Source organism: Nomascus leucogenys, chromosome 22a (assembly GCF_006542625.1).
Source record: "Nomascus leucogenys isolate Asia chromosome 22a, Asia_NLE_v1, whole genome shotgun sequence".
Classification (NCBI taxonomy): Eukaryota; Metazoa; Chordata; class Mammalia; order Primates; family Hylobatidae; genus Nomascus; species Nomascus leucogenys.
Window position 1 is genome coordinate 31,547,660 of NC_044402.1, and position 20,043 is coordinate 31,567,702.

Sequence of the window (20,043 nt, forward strand, 5' to 3'; positions counted from 1 at the left end):
CTGAGTCAGGAGAATCACTTGAACCCAGGAGGTAGAGGTTGCAGTGAGCCAAGATCATGCCACTGCATTCTGGCCTGGGTGAGAGTGAGACTCCGTCTCTCTCTCTCTCTCTCTCTCTCTCTCTCTCTCTATATATATATATATATATATATATATATAAAACTATACAGTAAAACATTAATAACTATATTGGAAACTATGGCATCTCCTTGTTGCCTATCCCAATATCTATTTTCCCTTTCCCTTTCCTCTTTAGTAATAAAACCCCAACTTCATTCAGAAAGGCAGTTAAGTCCAGCTGAAAATTCCCAGTCTCCCTTGAAGTTCAGCATAACCATTTTCTAGTCAATGATATGTAAATAGAAATGTGTGTAGGACTTTCAGAAAGACCTCTTGAAGGAGAGGCACACTTTTTTCTTTTTTCTTCCTTCCTGCTATTTAAAGGAATGGTTAGAGCTCCAGCAGCCGCTCCCGGGCTGTGAGGTGAGTTTGAGGATGTAAGTCAAGTGTTGCAGAGCAGAGTTAAGGAACCTGAGTGTCTATTAACTTTGTGGCACTACCATTCCTGCCGTGGATTGCTTACCTCCAGGCCTCCTTTAGGTGAAAGAATAAACCCTTGTGTGGTGATGCCACTGATGTCAGGACTGTTACTCACAGCTAAATGTATTCCTAAGTGATTTAGGGACCAACTCTAAGCAAAGAAAAATGAATATTCTAAGGTAGCAGAGGATAAGGGTCATATTTATGTTCCTGATATATTCTTTATAAAGTTGAGTCTAATGCTTGTTATAAGCATTATAAGATTAAGTATTTAACCTTTTCAGATAAAAAAAAGTGCATCATCCAGACAGATGAAAATGGTCTCATTGTCCTTATATCATTATTATACACAATTTTTGGTATTTACCAACCCAATCCTTAAATAAAGAAAAGAAGGACACCAAGTCTAAATGAGAGGGAACCTTTTGATTTAAAAGTGAAGTATGACTCTCTTGCAACTTCTGGGAGTTTTTTTGTAGAGCGTCAGTTTCCTTCAGGTGATATGCCAGAGCTTTCTGGAGATAAACATTCTCTTTAAAAACATTTCTTCCAGCATCGTTCAATTGCCTGAAATAGATACAAGATCTCAAAACACAGGTCTAACTTTTAGATATCGCCAAAATAGAAAAATGATTGCTTCACCACCTGCACCCCCAATATTAGCAATAGTGACTACCACTTATTTAGCTTATGGTGGGTACTCAATAGTTAGGTGGGAATATTGTAATTGAGTTTTCACCCAGTAAAAAAGTGAAAATGGCTGAATGCAGTGGCTCACATCTATAATCCCAGCACTTTGGGAGGCTGAGACGGGAGGATCATTTGAGCCTAGGAATTTGGGACCAGCCTAGGCAACATAGTGAGACCCAATCTCTACAGAAAATCTAAAAAATTAGCCAGACATGGTGGTTTGCACCTGTAGTCTGTCGCAGCTACTCAGGAAGCTGAGGAAGGAGAACCACTTGAGCCCAAGAAGTCAAGGCTACAGCAGTGAGCCATGATTGTACCACTGCACTCCAGCCTGGGTGACAGAGCAAGACCCTGTCTCAAAAATAAATAAATAAATAAAGTGAAAAAGGACGGGTTACTTCTAGTCCAAGGCAGTTAAGAGCAGGTATGAGTTTCCCATGCTCTTTCCTGTCCACATGACTGGACATGAAAAACTCCAACATGGCAGAGGTGCAAGGAGGAAGCAGTCAGGTTCCTGAATCATCCCTGGAGGAGAGCTGCCAGCCCCATATAGGATTGTTCCATGAACAAGAAATAAACCATTAAGACCTGAGAGTTAGATGTACTTCCACTAATATACCTTATGACAACCCTGCAAGATTGCTACTATTAGCCCTGGTTTTACTATTTATTAATTTTTATAAACTCAGATTACTGGGAGAAGTAAATTAGCCCTACTTTTAGATGAAGAAATTTAACTTCAAGAAAGTTAAGAAATGTGGCTTGGTGCAGTGACTCACATCTGTAATCCCAACACTTGGGAAGGCCGAGATGGGTGGATTGCTTGAGCCCAGGAGTTCAAGACCAGCCCAGGCAAAACCCAGTCTCTACAAAAAATACAAAAATCAGCTGGGCATGGTGGCACATGCCTGTAGTCCCAGCTACTCTGGAGGCTGACGTGAGAGGATCACTTGAGCCCAGGCAGTGGAGGATGCGGTGAACCATGATCGTGCCAATGTACTCCAGCCTGGGTGACAGAGCCAGACCCTGTCTCAAAAACAAAGAAACAAAAAGGTAAGAAATCTTCCTATGGTTAGTATACATGTTGAGAACCAAAGTCAAGTTCAGGCTGGGCACGGTGGCTCATGCCTGTAATCCCAGCACTTTGGAAGGTTGAGGTGGGTGGATAACTTGAGGTCAGGAGTTCGAGATCAGCCTGGCCAACATGGCGAAACCCTGTCTCCACTAAAAATACAACAATTAGCCGGGTGTGGTGGTAGGTGCCTGTAATCCCAGCTATTCAGGAGGCTGAGACATGAGAATCGCCTGAACTTGGGAGGCAGAGGTTGCAGTGAGTCAAGCTCATGCCGCTGCACTCCAGCCTGGATGACAGAGCGAGACTCCATCTCAAAAAATAAATAAATAAATAAGTTCAAAGCCCAGGTTCTTTCCACCACACCATGCTGCCACAGAAAGAGTGGAGGAAAAAGGGGTGGGAGTATACAAAGAGAAAGAAACAGGGAGGGACAGTAGACCAGAAAATTTGAAGCAAGTAAGCCAGAACAGAAGGGGGAAGACAAGAAAGTAAGAAGAAAACACACCAGCAAAGAGGTAAGAGAGGTAATCAGAGTCAGAAAGAAGGCATCAGTCTCTTACACAATAGCCTCATGGTGGGCTCTGTCTGCCAGCATTATTATCTTCTTTTCAGCCTCTTGTTCTAGTCGGTGCTAAAAAAGAAAATGGGCTGCTTAAATAGTTATGCCTCTAACAACAAATTTTACTCATCAAAAGGTATTTATTTTAGAATGTCAAATAAAAAACCTCCTGTCCCCGGCCGGGCGCAGTGGCTTACACTTGTAATCCCAGCACTTTGGGAGGCCGAGGCGGGCGGATCACAAGGTCAGGAGATCGAGACCACGGTGAAACCCCGTCTCTACTAAAACTACAAAAAATTAGCCAGGTGTGGTGGCGGGCGCCTGTAGTCCCAGCTACTCGGAGAGGCTGAGGCAGGAGAATGGCGTGAACCCGGGAGGCAGGGCTTGCAGTGAGCCGAGATCGCGCCACTGCACTCCAGCCTGGGCAGCAGAGCGAAACTCCCTCTCAAAAAAAAAAAAACTCCTGTCCCCATGACCTGAAAGAACTCCAAGCACTGGTGGAGGAGCCAACAAAGAGGACAGTGTGAACACAGGAACCTTAGGGTTCCTCCCCATTTTCCCACTTAGGAAGCAATATGACATATAAATAGGGGAGAACATTCAATTCCATGTTGGAAAGCAGAACTAGGAGGAATTTCTGCTAAATGCACTGAAATGAGAGTCGTTCATTTATTCATTCAGGAATGGAAGCCCTCAGGGCTAGGCTGTTCTCAGTAGCCTCTCCCTCTACTCCACCCTAATCTTGATCTCTTTTTTACTTGGTGTAGAAAATAAAAATTAGAAGTGCTTGGTCAGTCTAAAAATTACTATGAGCATTGTCCGGGCACGGTGGCTCATGCCTGTAATCCCAACATTTTGGGAGGCTGAGGCGGGCGGATCACCTGAGGTCAGGAGTTCAAGACCAGCCTGACCAACATGGAGAAACCCCATCTCTACTAAAAATACAAAATTAGCCCGGTGTGGTGGCACATGCCTGTAATCCCAGCTTCTCGGTAGGCTGAGGCAGGAGAATCACTTGAACCCGGGAGGCAGAGGTTGTGGTAAGCCAAGATCGCGCCATTGCACTCCAGCCTGGGCAACAAGAGCAAAACTCAGTCTCAAGAAAATAAATACAAAATAAAAGAATACTATGAGCATTAATAATTACCAGACTGTTTTAGATACTGAAATTCTGTGGTGAACAAAACAGACAAGGTCCCTGATCTCATGAAGCTCATATTCTAGGGCGAAATCTAAACAATTAGCAATAATTATCATGTCTTGAGCATTTACCATGTGCCAGGAACAGTTCTAAGAATGTTACATGTATCATTTATTTGTCACAGCAACCCTACTATATAGATACTACTATTATGCCCAAAAGCAGGGACTGAGGAAACAGAAACAGAAAGGTTGGCTGGGCCTGCTGACTCATGTTTGTAATCCTAGCACTTTGGGAGGCCAAGGCGGGATGACTGGAGCTCAGGAGTTCAAGCCCAGCTGAACAACATAGGGAGACCCTATCTCTGGTAGTATCCCTCTGTTGCCCAGGCTGGAGTACAATGGCATGATCTCAGCTCACTGCAACCTCTGCCTCCTGGGTTCAATCGATTCTTTCACCTCAGCCTCCCGAGTACCTGGGATTACGGGCACCTACCATCATGCCCAGCTAATTTTTGTATTTTTGTAGAGATGGGGTTTCACCATGTTGGCCAGGCTGGTCTTGAATTTCTGACCTCAGGTGATCCACCCGCCTCGGCCTCCCAAAGTGCTGGAATTACAGGCAAGAGCCACCGCGCCTGGCCAAAATTTTTTTTTTTTTTAATTAGGCATGGTGGTGTGCACCTGTGGTCCCAGCTACTCAGAAGACTGAACCAGGAGGATTGTATGAGACTGGGAGGTAGAGGCTGCAGTGAGCCATGGTTGTGCCACTGCACTCCAGCCTGGGTGACTCTGTCTTAAAAAAAAAAAAAAAAAAAAAAAAAAAGAGAAGAGGTTGGTGACTTGCCCAAAGTCACAAAGCTAGTAAGTGGCAGAGCAGGGATTTATATGCAGGCAATTTGATGCTATACAGTCCCCTAACAAGTAAACAAATAAAAAGAATTAATAGACTGTGATAAATGTTATCAGTAAAATAACAGGGGTAATAAGGTAGACAGTAACTAGAGGAGGTCGTTTTATTATTATCTATTTATTTATTTATTTTTTGAGACAGAGTCTCACTCTGTCACCCAGGCTGTAGTGCAGTGGCATGATCTCGGCTCACTGCAACATCTGTCTCCCGAGTTCAGGTGATTCTCATGTCTCAGCCTCCCAAGTAGCTGGAACTACAAGCATGTGCCACCATGCCCAGCTAATTTTTATATTTTTAGTACAGACAGGGTTTCACTATGTTGGCCAGGCTGGTCTCAAACTCCTCTCCTCAAGTGATCCGCCGGCCTTTGCCTCCCAAAGTGCTGGGATTACAGGCGTGAGCCACCATGCCCAGCCTCATTTTAGATTAGAGTTTAGGAAATCTCTCTCTAAAGAAAATGATATCTGAGCTCTAAATAAGAATGATCCAGAGCTGGAGGAACAGCATTCCAGAAAGAGGGACTAGCAATATAAAAATATGGATGTAGAGGCCAGGAGTGGTGGCTCACACCTGTAATCCCAGCACTTTGGGAGGCCGAAGCGGGCAGGTGACCTGAGGTCAGGAGTTCGAGACCAGCCTACTCAACATGGTGAAACCCCGTCTCTACTAAAAATACAAAAATTAGCTACTCAGCAGGCTGAGGCAGGAGAATCACTTGAACCCAGGAGGCAGAGGTTGCAGTGAGCCGAGATCATGCCACTGCACTCCAACCTAGGTGACAAAGTGAGACTCTGTCTTAAAAAATATATATATATATATAAATGTAGGACAGGGCTTTGTGGTTCAAAGAACAGAAAGAAATAAAAGGGAAAATCAAACCAAACACCAATGACCTGGGAAATCCTTTATATGGCCGGCTGGGGCATGCTGAGGTATAAAGTAAATTAATAGGCCTATTGGAAAGCCCAATGCCATGAAGCAGCAGCACCGGGGCTCAAACCAGCACAGGAGAAATATCCATGAAGTTTGTACCTAACATGGAGAAGCAGACCCTGCTGTGATGTCCAAACCAACATTCATTCCCATCCTTCTTTTTTTTTTTTTTTTTTTTTGAGACGGAGTCTTGCTCTGTCCCCCAGGCTGGAGTGCAGTGGCGCGATCTCGGCTCACTGCAAGCTCCGCCTCCTGGGGTTCACGCCATTCTCCTGCCTCAGCCTCCCGAGTAGCTGGGACTACAGGCGCCCGCCAACACGCCCGGCTAATTTTTTGTATTTTTAGTAGAGACGGGGTTTCACCATGTTAGCCAGGATGGTCTCGATCTCCTGACCTCGTGATCCGCCCGCCTCGGCCTCCCAAAGTGCTGGGATTACAGGCTTGAGCCACCGCGCCCGGCCCCCATCCTTCTTTTTCCTTCCCAGCTTCCACTAATGGCGAGGAAAACAAACATTCACTTTCCCAGTTGTGTATATGTATGTGTGTGTGTGTATAAGAGAGAGAGAGAGAAACAGAGAGAGAGAGAGAGAAAGACAGAGAGAGAGAGAGAGAGAGAGAGAAGGACAGGGTCTTACTCTGTCGTCCAGGCTGGAATACGGTGACAAAATCATGGCTCACTGCAGCCCCGAATTCCTGGGCTCAAGCAATCCTTGAGCCTCAGTCTCCAGAGTAGGGTGGGAGAACAGTGTGTGCCGCCCAGCATTCTTTATAACATGGTTCTGGTCAGTAAGATGTAAGATGAAATGTGCTAGCAGCTTCTGGGAAAGTTGTTATGGCTTCCAGATAAAAGGGACAGACACAGCTGGAGCCTCCCTTCTTGTCTTGAACACAAAGCTTCAAACTGCAGTAACTATCTTGTAACCATTAAGGAAAGGCCAGCAGCCATCCGCTCTCATATAAAAATCCTATTTACATAAGCACTGTTACTCAGGTATTCTGTAAACTGACCAACTCTTTCTAACCTTTATTTTCTACACCAAGTAGAAAATAGATCAAGATTAGGGTGGAATAGAAGAGGCTCCTGAGAACAGCCTATTCCTGAGGGCTTCCATTCCTGACAGTGCCAGGGAGGGTCTCAGAGGGAAAGCACCAGGGTGCTGCTCTTGCCCCATTTCCTCCAGGTTATCCCATACACACACTGGAACCTAGAGCCACTTTCTATAGCAATTCCTTTTATCTAAACCCCATAGGAGCAAGGCATGGTAGCTCATGCCTGTAATCCCAACACTTTGGGAGGTCAAGGCAGAAGGATTGCTGGAGCCCAGGAGTTCGAGACCAGCAACATAATGAGACCCCATTTCAGTTTTGTTGTTGTTGTTGTTGTTATTTGAGACGGAGTCTCACTTTATCACCCAGGATGGAGTGCAGTGGAGCAGTCTCGGCTCACTGCAACCACTGCCTCCTGGGTTCAACCAATTCTCCCGCCTCAGCCTCCTGAGTAGCTGGGATTACAGGTGCACACCACCATGGCTGGCTAATTTTTGTATTTTTAGTAGAGATGAGGTTTCACTATGTTGGCCAGGCTGGTCTCAAACTCCTGGCCTCAAGTGATCCGCCCACCTTGGCCTCCCAAAGTGCTGGGATTACAGGCGTGAGCCACCACACCAGGCCCAGCAAGACCCCATTTCTACAAAAAATAAAAATTAGCTAGGTGTGATGATACATGCCTGTAGCCCCAACTACTTAGGAGGCTGAGGTAGGATGACTGCTTGAATCCAGGAGGTGGAGGTCAAGGCTGCAGTGAGCTGTGATTGAGCCACGGCACTCCAGCCTGGGCGACAGAGCAAGACCCTGTCTCAAATAAACAAACAAGCAACCAAACAAAACCTCATTTGCCCCACCCTCAAGTGCCTACATTCCTACCAATTTCTGAAAGAATCTATTTAATTCTTCCCTAAGAATAAAAAGTTAAAGAAAAGATTAAAATAAAGAACAACCATGAGGCCTCTGAAAGGATTCTGTAGAAGTGTTCCAATGTACTTCCCACGATTTGGAGAGTTAACTTCAGAAACACAGAAATTAAGTTGGAGTTGGAAGCTGTGTTGTGCTAAGGAACTTTTTTTTTTTTTTTGAGAAGGAGTCTTGCTCTACCACCCAGGATGGAGTGCAGTGGTGCAATATCACCCCACTGCAACCTCTGCCTCCTGAGTTCAAGCAATTCTTCTGCCTCAGCCTCCTGAGTAGCTGGGACTACAGGCACGTGCCACCATGCCCGGCTAATTTTTGTATTTTTGTAGAGATAGGGTCAGGCTGGTCTCGAACTCCTGACCTGAGATGATCCACCCGCCTCGGCCTCCCAAAGTGCTGGGATTACAGGCGTGAGCCACTGTGCCCAGCCTAAGCAACATTTTTTATTGACATCTTTAGCTCAGCTTGACTAAGGAAACATCTTTGCACACATACAAGAGTGATTTCTCCACTCCCATCTTCCCTATATAATGGAGTACACATAGCTTTAGTCTCACCAGGGGAGTATCAAGCTGAGGGAGACATGTCCCAAAGCCTTCAGAAGAGGACAAGAATCTCTGAATGAGAGAGAAAACAAGGACTAGATATTGAGATTTCTAGAAGGTTTTATTTTCCCTCATTGTATTGTGCTATAATTTGGTAACAATCTTCTAATCTTCTATTAAGATACTAAATGGAAGGTTGATGTTTCAGAATGCATATAAATACACTTATGTTCTAGTAAACAAAACATTTTAAATTAACTCTAATAATCTGTACCTTTTCTTCAAAAAATCTGCTTTCCAGTCTTCTAAGAGTCTCCTGATGTATCCGCTCTGTGTTTCTCAAATTCTCCTTCAGCTAAAATTAAAATAACAAACAAACAAAAATGGTCAATAGAAAATAGGTTCGTTGAGCATATTCTCAGAAAATTATCAATAAGGAAATGCTTTCTATTATACGTTACCTCTTAATCCTGAACACACAGAAAAAAATCTGTGTTCCTGCCTCTGAGTACCAAATTTCCCTCAATCTTCTACAGATTGATAACATTAGTACAGTAGTCCTCCTTATGTGCAGTTTCACTTTTTGCAGTTTCAGATAACTGCAGTCAACGATGGTTCAAAAATATTAAGAGGTTGAGCACGGTGGCTCGCACCTGTAATCCCAGCACTTTGGGAGGCTAAGGTGGGCAGATCGCTTGAAGAAGTTTGAGACCAGCCTGAGCAACATGGCCAAACCCTGTCTCTACAAAAAATACAAAAATTAGCTGAGTGTGGTGGTGCACACCTGTAGTTCCAGCTACTCCAGAACTGAGGCTGAGGTGGGAGGGTCACTTGGGCCCAAGAGGCAGAGACTGCAGTGAGCCCAGATTGCTCCAGCCTGGGCAACAGAGCGAGACTAGTCTCAAAAAAAATATATATATATATGTTTTGGAAGAGAGAGAGAGAGAGAGACAACACTAACAAGACTTTCAAAATTAGTATCAACATACAAGTTTATAGAAATATGTACTATCCTACTATCCCACTGTATGTGGAGATGGATTTTTCATCTACCATTAGACTCCCTCAAAAATCTATAAATTAATAAAGCTTTCAAAAGATAAGTAGGCAGCACACATCACAAACCTTTAAAAGTTCGTGTTCATTAACCCATAAATTCTACTAAGAAGTTATCCTAAAAACTAAAGATATAGGCCGGGTACAGTGGCTCATGACTGTAATCCCAGCACTTTGGGAGGCCAAGGTGGGTGGATCACCTGAGATCCAGGAGTTCAAGACCAGCCTGACCAACATGGTGAAACCCTCATCTTTACTAAATACAAAAAAAAAAAAAAAAATTAGCCGGGCGTGATGCCACATGCCTGTAATCCCAGCTACTTGGGAGGCTGAGGCAGGAGAATTGCTTGAACCCGGGAGGCGGAAGTTGCAGTAAGCCGAGATTGCGCCATTGCACTCCAACCTGGGCAACAAGAGTGAAACTCTGTCTCAAAAAAACAAAAACAAAACTAAAGATATAGAAAAACATTTCATTCCTTAGACGATCTCCACAGTTTATAATAGTGAAAAATTAGGAAAAAGTCCAATGTCCAACAGCAAGCAACCAATTAATAAATTAAGATATATCTACCCAATGGAATTCCATGCATCTATTGAAAAAAATGTTATAGAAAATATTTAATGGCATTGAAAAATGTTCACAATATATAAAGTGAAAAATCAGGTTAACAATTTATATCATGACTTCACTTTTGTAAAAATAACATATAGCTATTTTTAGAAGTTTCTGCAGCAGAGGAAAAAAGAAACTATACAATGGTTACATAGTGTAATTGTAAGGGATGGATCATTTTTATTTTCTAATTTTATCAGCCAAGCTAAATTTGCTGTAATGAGTATTATCATTTTGTCAAAAGAAGACTAAAACTATTTAAAAAATAATAACTGCAATCTAACAATATATGCAATATATGCTTCTTCTGTTAATCGGTTATATGGAAATCATTTTTTTCTTTTTCATTTCTTTCTTTTTTTTTCTTCTTTTTCTTTTTTTTTTTGAAACAGAGTCTCGCTGTCGCCCAGGCTGGAGGGCAGTGGAGCGATCTCCACTCACTGCAGGCTCTGCCCCCCAGGGTTCACGCCATTCTCCTGCCTCAGCCTCCCGCATAGCTGGGACTACAGGCGCACGCCACCTCGCCCGGCTAATTTTTTTTTGTATTTTTAGTAGAGACGGCGTTTCACCGTGTCAGCCAGGATGGTCTCAATCTCCTGATCTCGTGATCCACCCACCTCGGCCTCCCAAAGTGCTGGGATTACAGGCGTGAGCCACCGCACCCGGCCTTTTTTTCTTTTTTTTGGAGACAGGATCCGGCTCTGTTGCCCAGGCTGGAGTGAAGTGATTTTTTTGTACAGATGGTGTTTTTGCCACGTTGCCTAGGCTGGTCTTGAACTCCTGGGCTCAAGTGTTCTACCCACCTTAGCCTCTCAAAGTGCTGTTATTACAGACATGAGCCACTGTGCCCAGCCAGAAATAATTTTTTCTTTAAAACATACGCCTTCAATACCTTTTGAGAATCTCAATTTAATTTTCTTTGTAATTTGTATAATGAATTCTATATACACAGTATAATTAATCTTCTTCCCTAATGTATACCTCCTAATTTAAAATTCATGGGCCCTCACACCTTCCACAATTCTGCCACATTTGGGATTCCACAGAACCACCTTATTCTTTCCCATAAGCCAATATCTTTTGAATTTTAAGTCTTCCTCAACGGCCCCACTTTGAAAGGTCTGAAATCTATTTCTCCACTAGGTGGCAACACTGTTCTTTAAAAAAATTACATCATGGCCTTGAATATGCACAAGTAGTTCTTAATTCATTTGGATTCAGAATGTATACCTGTACATAGGCTATTTTAAGAGTTCATGAAAAGTTAATTATGTTGATTCAATCTATAGCATTTTCATATAAAACATAACTTGTATTCCTTCCAGAAAAGTTGACATTCCTTCATTTATGTTTTTAACAAAAGACCCGCTCAGCATTTAGCAAAGATTAATTCAATATTACTGTGTATCTTGTATTTCAATGAATACAAAGGACAACACTGTTCACACCTCAAGTGAGTGCAATCTATTAGGGGAGATAAGATAAATGATAAATAAATGTAATATCAAGACAATATCTTTAGGTACATAAAAAGACAAGATAAAAAAGACAGAATGGGGCTAAGTGGTATAAAAGAGATAGAAAATGCTATGGGAACATACAGAAAAGAAAATTATTCCTTTTTTTTTTTTTTTTGAAATGGAGTTTCGCTCTTGTTGCTCAGGCCGGAGTGCAATGGCACGATCTCAGCTCACTGCAACCTCCACCTCCCAGGTTCAAGCGATTCTCCTGCCTCAGCCTTCCGAGTAGCTGGGATTACAGGCATGTGCCACACCAGGCCCAGGTAATTTTGTATTTTTAGTAGAGACGGAGTTTCTCCACGTTGGTCAGGCTGGTCTTGAACTCCCAACCTCAGGTCATCTGCTTGCCTCGGCCTCCCAAAGTGCTGGTATTACAGGTGTGAGCCACCATGCCTGGCTGAAAATTATTACTTTTAAACAGCACTCTAGGAGAAGCCCTCATGGAGAACATGAATTTGAGCTGAGCCTTTGAAAGATAGGTGGCTGGGCCTGGTGGCTCATGCCTGTAAGCCTAGCACTTTGGGAGGCCCAGGCAGGCAGACTGCTTGAGCCCAGGAGTTCGAGACCAGCCTGGGCAACAGCGAAACCCTATCTCAAGAAAAAAAAAAAAAATTAGCCAGGTGTGATAGTGCATGCTTGTAGTCCTAGCTACTCAGGAGCCTGAAATAAGAGGATCACTTGAGCCCAGGGAAGTAGAGGCTGCAGTGAGCCATGACTACACCACTGCACTCCAGCCTGGGTGACAGAGCGAGACTCTGTCTCAAGAAAAAAAAAAAAAAAAGAGGCCAGGCATGGTGGTTCACACCTGTAATCCCAGCATTTTGGGAGGCCGAGGTGGGCGGATCACGAGGTCGGGAGATTGAGACTATCCTGGCCAGCATGGTGAAACCCTGTCTCTACTAAAAAATACAAAAAATTAGCCGGGCGTGGTGGCACATGCCTATAGTTCCAACTACTCAGGAGGCTGAGGCAGGAGAATCTCTTGAACCTGGGAGGCAGAGGTTGCAGTGAGCCGAGATCACGCCACTGCGCTCCAGCCTGGGCAAGAGAGCGAAACTCTGTCTCAAAAAAAAAAAAGAAAAAAGAAAAAAAAAGATAATATTTTAATGGGCAAAGATCTACCAGGAATATATTCTAGATAAAAGACAGTGTGAACAATGTAACAAAGAGACAAGATTTCAGGGATTAATGAATACCCATTTTGGGTGAATTAAAAGAAGTATGGAGGTGGGTGGGTGATGTAGTAAAAGGAGATAATAATGTTCCCAGATAGGTACAGGGTCTTGACTTTCACATTAAGGTGTGTGGACAATATTCTGTTTGCAGTAGAGGAACACTAAAGACAGCTTTTTTTTTTTTTTTTTTTTTTTTTTTTTTTGAGACAGAGTCTTGCTCTGTCACCCAGGCTGGGGTGCAGTGGCATGATCTTGGCTCACTGTAACCTTCGCCTCCCAGGTTCAAGCCATTCTCCTGCCTCAGCCTCTGGAGTAGCTGGGACTACAGGCACATGCCACCATGCCCGACTAATTTTTGGATTTTTAAGTAGAGACAGAGTTTCGCCATGTTGGACAGGCTGGTCTCAAACTCCTGATCTCAGGTGATCCACCTGCCTTGGGCTCCCAAAGTGCTAGGATTACAGGTGTGAGCCACTGTGCCTACCTAAAGACAATTCTGAAGGACGTGATCAGAACTGTGATATTTTAGGCCTGGTGCAGTGGCTCATGCCCGTAATCCCAGCACTTTGGGAGGCCGAGGTGGGCAGAGCACCTGAGGCCAGGAGTTGTTGACCAGCCTGGCTAATGTGGCGAAACCTTGTCTCTACCAAAAATACAAAAAATTAGCCTAGCACGGTGGCGTGCGCCTATAGTCCCTGCTACTTGGGAGGCTGAGGCATCAAAATCGCTTGAACCCAGGAGGTGGAGGTTGCAGTGAGTCGAGATCACACCACTGCACTCTAGCGTGGGCGATAGAGCAACACTCAATCTCAAAAAAAAAAAAAAGAACTGTGATATTTTAAAAGTATTCCTGTAGCTGCGTATACACTGGACTGTAGTGGTATGGTAGTTTTAAAATATGTCTATAAGTTCTTTGACACTCTTCCCTTCAAATGATGGAACCTAATTCCCCACTGCTAGGAATGTGGGCCAGACTTAAGGATTCACTTTTAACTATTAATAAAAAAATATGGTGGAACTAATGCTATGTAACTTTGAAGGCTAGGTCATGAAAAAGATAGCTTCTGTCTACATCCCGCTCAGATTACTCACTCTGGGTGAAGTCATCCGCCAAGTTATGAGAACACTCAAGCAGCTTATAAAAGGGCCCATGTGGCCCAAGCATGGTGGCTCACGCCTGTAATCCAAGCACTTTGGGAGGCCAAGGTGGCCAGATCACTTGAGGTCAGGAGTTCCAGACCAGCCTGACCAACATGTTGAAACCCTGACTCTACTAAAAAAAAAAAATACAAAAATTAGCTGGGTGGCCGGGCGCAGTGGCTCACGCTTGTAATCCCAGCACTTTGGGAGGCCGAGGCGGGCGGATCACGAGGTCAGGAGATCGAGACCACGGTGAAATTCCATCTCTACTAAAAATACAAAAAATTAGCCGGGCGTGGTGGCGGGCACCTGTAGTCCCAGCTACTTGGAGAGGCTGAGGTAGGAGAATGGCGTGAACCCGGGAGGTGGAGTTTGCAGTGAGCCGAGATTACGCCACTGCACTCCAGCCTGGGCGACAGAGCGAGACTCTGTCTCAAAAAAAAAAAAAAAAAAAAAAAAATTAGCTGGGTGGGGGTGGTGGTGCACGCCTGTAATCCCAGCTACTCAGTAGGCTGAGGCAGCGAGAATCGCGTGAACCCAGGAGGCAGAGGTTGCAGTGAGCTGAGATCGTGCCACTGCACTCCAGCCTGGGTGACGGAGTAAGACTCTAAAAAAAAAGGGGGGGGCCCATATGAGGAGAGGTCTCCCACTAATCACCAGCACCAACTTAACAGCCACTTGAGTGTGCCTCCTTGGAAGCAGATCCTCAAGCTCCAATCAAGCCTTAAGATAGATGACTGAAGCCTGTGCTATACTAAAGTATTTCCCCCAGAATCAGCAAATGCTACAAATAAGGACCATTTTTTTTTACAGAGAGCTGCACACCACTGTTTATATAATTTTTACCATGTGACGTGCTATTTTATGCACTTTACATATATTAACTCATTTAATCCTATAACAGTTCTATGAAATAGTAACCCTTATTTTATTTTACTTTATTTTTGAGACATGGTCTCACTCTGTCACCCAGGCTGGAGTGCAGTAGTGCAATCACAGCACACTGCAGCCTCAATCTCCTGGGCTCAAGTGATCCTCCCATCTCAGCCTCCCAAGTTGCTGGGACTAAAGGCACGAGCCACTGTGCCTGGCTAATTTAAAACATTTTTTTGTAGAGGTGGGATTTCACTACGTTGCCTAGGCTAGTCTTGAACTCCTGGCCTCAAGAGGTTCTCCTGCCTTGGCCTCCAAAATGCTGGGATTACAGGCATAAGCCACTATGCCTGGCTGAGATACTAACTCTTACTATCCCATTTTACAGATAAGAAAACCAAGGTATAGAAAGGTATAGAAGAGTTAAGTAACTTGCCTATAGTCACAAAGCCGATTTCAGCTACTTGTTCCTGGCACTCACCTGTGCCACTTATTGAATTATCAGTAATGTAATAAAACTATATTCTAAGCCAAGGAAAGTAAGAGAAAGAGCACAGCAAGGTAACATAAATTTTCTGAAAGTACTCAGTGTTTCTCACCCCACTGACGCCTACCATAGAGCCTTCTAAATTTCTCTAAAACTATCATTCATCAGCCTAAACATTTTTCTTTAGAAGTCTGCTACTTTTTCCCTGAGGTTTTCCAAGAATTTGTAGTTTGTTTCTTACTGAAGTCAATCCAAAGGGTTACCAGCTGATAATATATGAAGATGTGTTGTCTGAGATTTGGTGAGTTCCCAAAGAAATCAATGCTTAGAAAAAGAGGTCTAAAGTCAAGACCTTTGGCATCCAGTCTGTCTTCTCCTTTTTCTCTCAAATAATTTCTAAAATGTCAGAGAGTTCTTTGCCGTCTCACAGGAGTAAATGTTTGTGAAGGCTTCTGTAGGCATTAAATAGTTAATTCTAATTTCCTTTTTGTAAAAAAGGAATGAAACTTACATCATCTAACTCTCTCTCCACTTGGATTTTTCTCTTCTGGAATTGTCTTACTGCTTTCAGCTCTGTGTGAATCATGCCAATTTCTTTGGCTTTTTGATGGAACTGTCCCTCTAGTTCATTAATTTGTCTGGTATACTTTTGTTCCTGTATTCAAAAAAGAGGTAAATGAGTTAGGAAAAAGAACAGAAGTCCCACAAAATCATGTTTCATTTGAAGCCTTAAGCCATTTGCATATCTTCTTTGAAGAAATATCCCCCTTTTTTTTTTTCCTATTTTTATTTATTGATCTATTTATTTTATTTATTTATTTATTTTGAGACGGAGTCTTGCTCTGTTGCCCAGGCTGGAGTGCAGTGGCGTGATCTTGGCTCACGGCAAGCTCTACCTCCCGGGTTCACGCCATTCTCTTGCCTCAGCCTGGGACTACAGGTGCCTGCCACCATGCCCAGCTAATTTTTTTGTATTTTTAGTACAGACAGGGTTTCACCGTGTTAGCTAGGATGGTCTTGATCTCCTGACCTCGTGATCCACCCACCTCAGCCTCCCAAAGTGCTGGGATTAGAGGCGTAAGCCACCGTGCCCGGCCTTTATTTTATTATTATTTTTTTTTGAGATGGAGTCTCACTCTGGTGCTCAGGCTGGAGTGTAGTGGCGTGATCTCAGCTCACTGCAACCTCTGCCTCCCAGGTTCAAGCAATTCTCCCTGCCTCAGCCTCCCGAGTAGCTGGGACTACAGGTGCCTGCCACCACGCCCAGCTAATTTTTGTTATTTTTTAGTACAGACGGGGTTTCACGATGTTGGCCAGGCTGGTCTTGAACTCCTGACCTCAGGTGATCCGCCCGCTTCAGCCTCCCAAAGTACTGGGATTACAGGCATGAGCCACCGTGCCCGGCCCCCCTTTTATTTTTGCATAAAGTTTTCATTTCTGTAAAAAGATACCATCTGCATTGAATAAGAAAAAATTTTGGAAAAGTTTCTATATAGAAAGGAAAAAATGCAGATGTTTATTAAAAAGGGATATGAGAAGACTAAACACACCTTTTATCTCTAACATAAATAATACCCCCAAACTAGTTAAAATTAATTAGCTAGGAGTCAAAGGGAGTGTGGTAAATATCCCTAATAAAGACGAAGGTAGGAGAAAGAAGGAGGATGAGGAAGGAAGAAGAGGGAGAAAAAGAGAAGGAGACAGAAAAGAAGAGAGGAAGAGAAGGAGAATGAAGAGGAGGAGAGGGAAGTGAAAGCAAGAACACAGAGAAAAGGAAGGGGGGAAGAAGGAAAGGCCAATAACAACAAATGAACAAAAGGTACTAAAAGAAATGCAAATGGCCTTCAAATGTGAAAAAAATGTGCAATCTAGCTCCTAATAAGAGAAATGTAAATTAGGCCGGACGTGGTGGCTCACACCTGTAATCCCAGCACTTTGGGAGGCCGAGGCGGGTGGATCACGAGGTCAGGAGTTCAAGACCAGCCTGGCCAACACTGTGAAACCCCACTTCTACTAAAAATACAAAAATTAGCTAGGCATGGTGGCACACACCTGTAATTCCAGCTACTCAGGAGGCTGAGGCAGGAGAATCAATTGAACCTGGGAGGTGGAGGTTGCAGTGAGTTGAGATCACGCCATTGTATTCCAGCCTGGGTGACAGAGCAAGACTCTGTCTCAAAAAAAGAGAAAAAAAAAAAGAGAGAAACGTAAACGGAAATGACACTGAAATACCCATTTCTCACCTATCACATTGCAAAAATCAAGTTTGAGGCCAGGCACAGTAGCTCACACATGTAATCCCAGCACTTTGGGAGGCCAAGGCGGGTGGATCACTAGAGGTCAGGAGTTCAAGACCAGCCTGGCCAACATGGTGAAACCCTGTCTCTACTAAAAATAAAAAAGTTAGCCAGGTGTGGTGGCGGGTGCCTGTAATCCCAGCTACTTGGGAGGCTGAGGCAGGAGAATCGCTTGAACCCGGGAGGCGGAAGTTGCAGTCAGCCGAGATCGCGCCACTGCACTCCAGCCCGGGAGACAAGAGCGAGACTCTGTCTCAAAAAAAAAAAAAAAAAAAATCAACTTTGAGAATAGACTCTGTTGGTAAAGCTGTGAGGAAACAGGCAATCTCATGCATGGCTAGTGGTATTACAGAACAGCACAATATCTATAAATGGAAATTTGGCAATACCTAGAAAAATTATATATTTTTCTTTGGTCTAGCAATACCACTTACAGGAATCTATCCCAACGATATAATGGCCAAAATGTGAAAAGATACATACGTGAAGCTCTTTACTGGTGCATTCATTGTAACAGAAAAAGACTGGAAACAACTCAACTATCCATCAAAAAGGGACTGCTATGAGCTGTATGTGTGAACCCAAAAAATCCTATGTTGAAGCCCTAATCCCCAGTCTGATGGTATTTGGAGGTGTGACCTTTGGGAGGTAGTTAGGTTTAGATGAGATCACGAGGGTGGAGCCTCCATGATGGGATTGGTGAAGAAAGAGATGAAAAAACCAGAGCTTTCTCTCTCTGCCAAAAGTAAGGATCCAGCAGGAAGTGGCCATCTGTGAGCCAGAAGAAGGGCCTCCACCAAGAACTCAACCATGCTAGCACCCTGACCTTCTAGCCTCCAGAATAATGAGAAATACATGTTTGTTTGAGCACCTCAGTCTATGGTATTCTGTCATAATAGCCTGAACTAAGACAGGGACCATTTGAATAAACTATGATATATCCACACAATAATCATCACACAGCTATAAAAGGGAATGATGCCAGGCGTGGTGGCCTACACCTGCAATTCCAACACTTTGGGAGGCCAAGGTGGGAGGATCGCTTGAGGCCAGGAGTTCAAGATCAGCCTGGGTAGCACAGTGAGACCCCATCTCTACAAAAAATACAAAAATTTGCTAGGTGTAGCAGTACTGGCCTATAGTTCCAGCTACTCCGGAGGCTGGGGTGGGAAGATCCCTTGAACCCAGTAGTTTGAGGTTACAGTGAGCCATGATTGTGCCACTGCACTCCAGCTTGGGCAACAGAGGGAGACCCTGTCTCAAAAAAAAAAAAAAAAAAGAAAAAGGGAATATCTCTACATACTGCTATGGAGTGATCACCAAGGCATGCTGTTAAATAAAAAAAGCAGGTGCAGGTTTATGTATATTGCATGTTACCTTTTATCTAAGAAAGATCTTATATATAATCTCCTTATATATAATCTATATATATAATCTCCTTATATATAATCTCTCTCTATATATACATATATATATGTTTATGACTTTTTTTTTAGCTTTTCTGATAAGGAAACAATTTTTTTAGCAACTTTTTTTTTAAAGAGAGGATAAAACACAAAATAAATAAAATGGTTTTCTACAGGGAGAGGGAGAAGATAGTATGGAAAAGACATGGATAGGAGTTGGATTTCTCAGCACTTTGGGAGGCCGAGGTGGGCGGATCATGAGGTCAGGAGATCAAGACCATCCTGGCTAACACAGTGAAACCTCATCTCTACTAAAAATACAAAAAACTAGCCGGGCACGGTGGCGGGTGCCTGTAGTCCCAGCTACTCGGGAGGCTCAGGCAGGAGAATGGCGTGAACCCGATAGGCGGAGCTTGCAGTGAGCAGAGATTGCGCCACTGCACTCCAGCCTGGGCGACAGAGTGAGACTCCATCTAAAAAAAAAAGTTGGATTTCTCGACATATAACTTGTTTTACAGACTTTAGAACCATGTAAATATTTTACATGATTTTCTAGGCAAAACTAATTTTTTAAAAAGCAACCTCTAAAAAAATTAAATTAAATTAAAAAATAAAAATAAATAAATAAAAAGCAACCTCTAAGTCAGGTGTGGTGGTGTATGCCTGTAGTCTTAGCTACTTGGGAGGCTGAGGCAAGGAGAACTGCTTGAGGTCAGAAGTTGAAGACTAGCCTGGGCAATATAGCAAAACTCCCATCTCTAAAAAATTTAAATAAATACAGTAGAATGAAAAAATAAAAGCAACCTCTAAAAATCAAAAGCAAAATGTGTTGTTGAGTTGGTGGCATAACCTCATAGAAAAGAATTTCAAATGGTTCTTAAGCCTTGCAATTTTATCATAGATCCTTATTGTTATATATCCTAAGGGAGAAAAATGCCCCCCAAAATCTTAAACTGTTTTCAGTAATTTATTTTTGGTGGTAATATTAGTATTCTGAGATTGATATATTGGGGTTTAAGCAACTAGGTAATTATATTGGTATCGGTAAGAACAAGGACTTTTGGCAAGGGATAAAGGAGATACAGATAAAGTTAAGTAAAAATTCTGTATTCC

General features: G+C 43.3%; 1 protein-coding gene across 6 annotated transcripts in view; it reads right to left on the reverse strand.

The window, feature by feature from the left end:
- BBOF1 (basal body orientation factor 1) overlaps nucleotides 1-20,043 on the reverse strand; it is a 51,393-nt gene that overhangs the window by 18,804 nt on the left and 12,546 nt on the right. For 5 of the 6 annotated variants that reach the window (XM_030803800.1, XM_012498065.2, XM_030803797.1 and 2 more), the window contains 4 exons: nucleotides 15,739-15,882; nucleotides 8,638-8,718; nucleotides 2,866-2,936; nucleotides 963-1,107 (listed from right to left, as the gene is read on the reverse strand). In XM_030803800.1, coding sequence (XP_030659660.1) covers nucleotides 963-1,107; nucleotides 2,866-2,936; nucleotides 8,638-8,718; nucleotides 15,739-15,882 — 441 coding nt within the window. The remainder of the gene's footprint in view (nucleotides 1-962; nucleotides 1,108-2,865; nucleotides 2,937-8,637; nucleotides 8,719-15,738; nucleotides 15,883-20,043) is intronic. The other variant, XM_030803798.1, reaches the window with a different exon arrangement.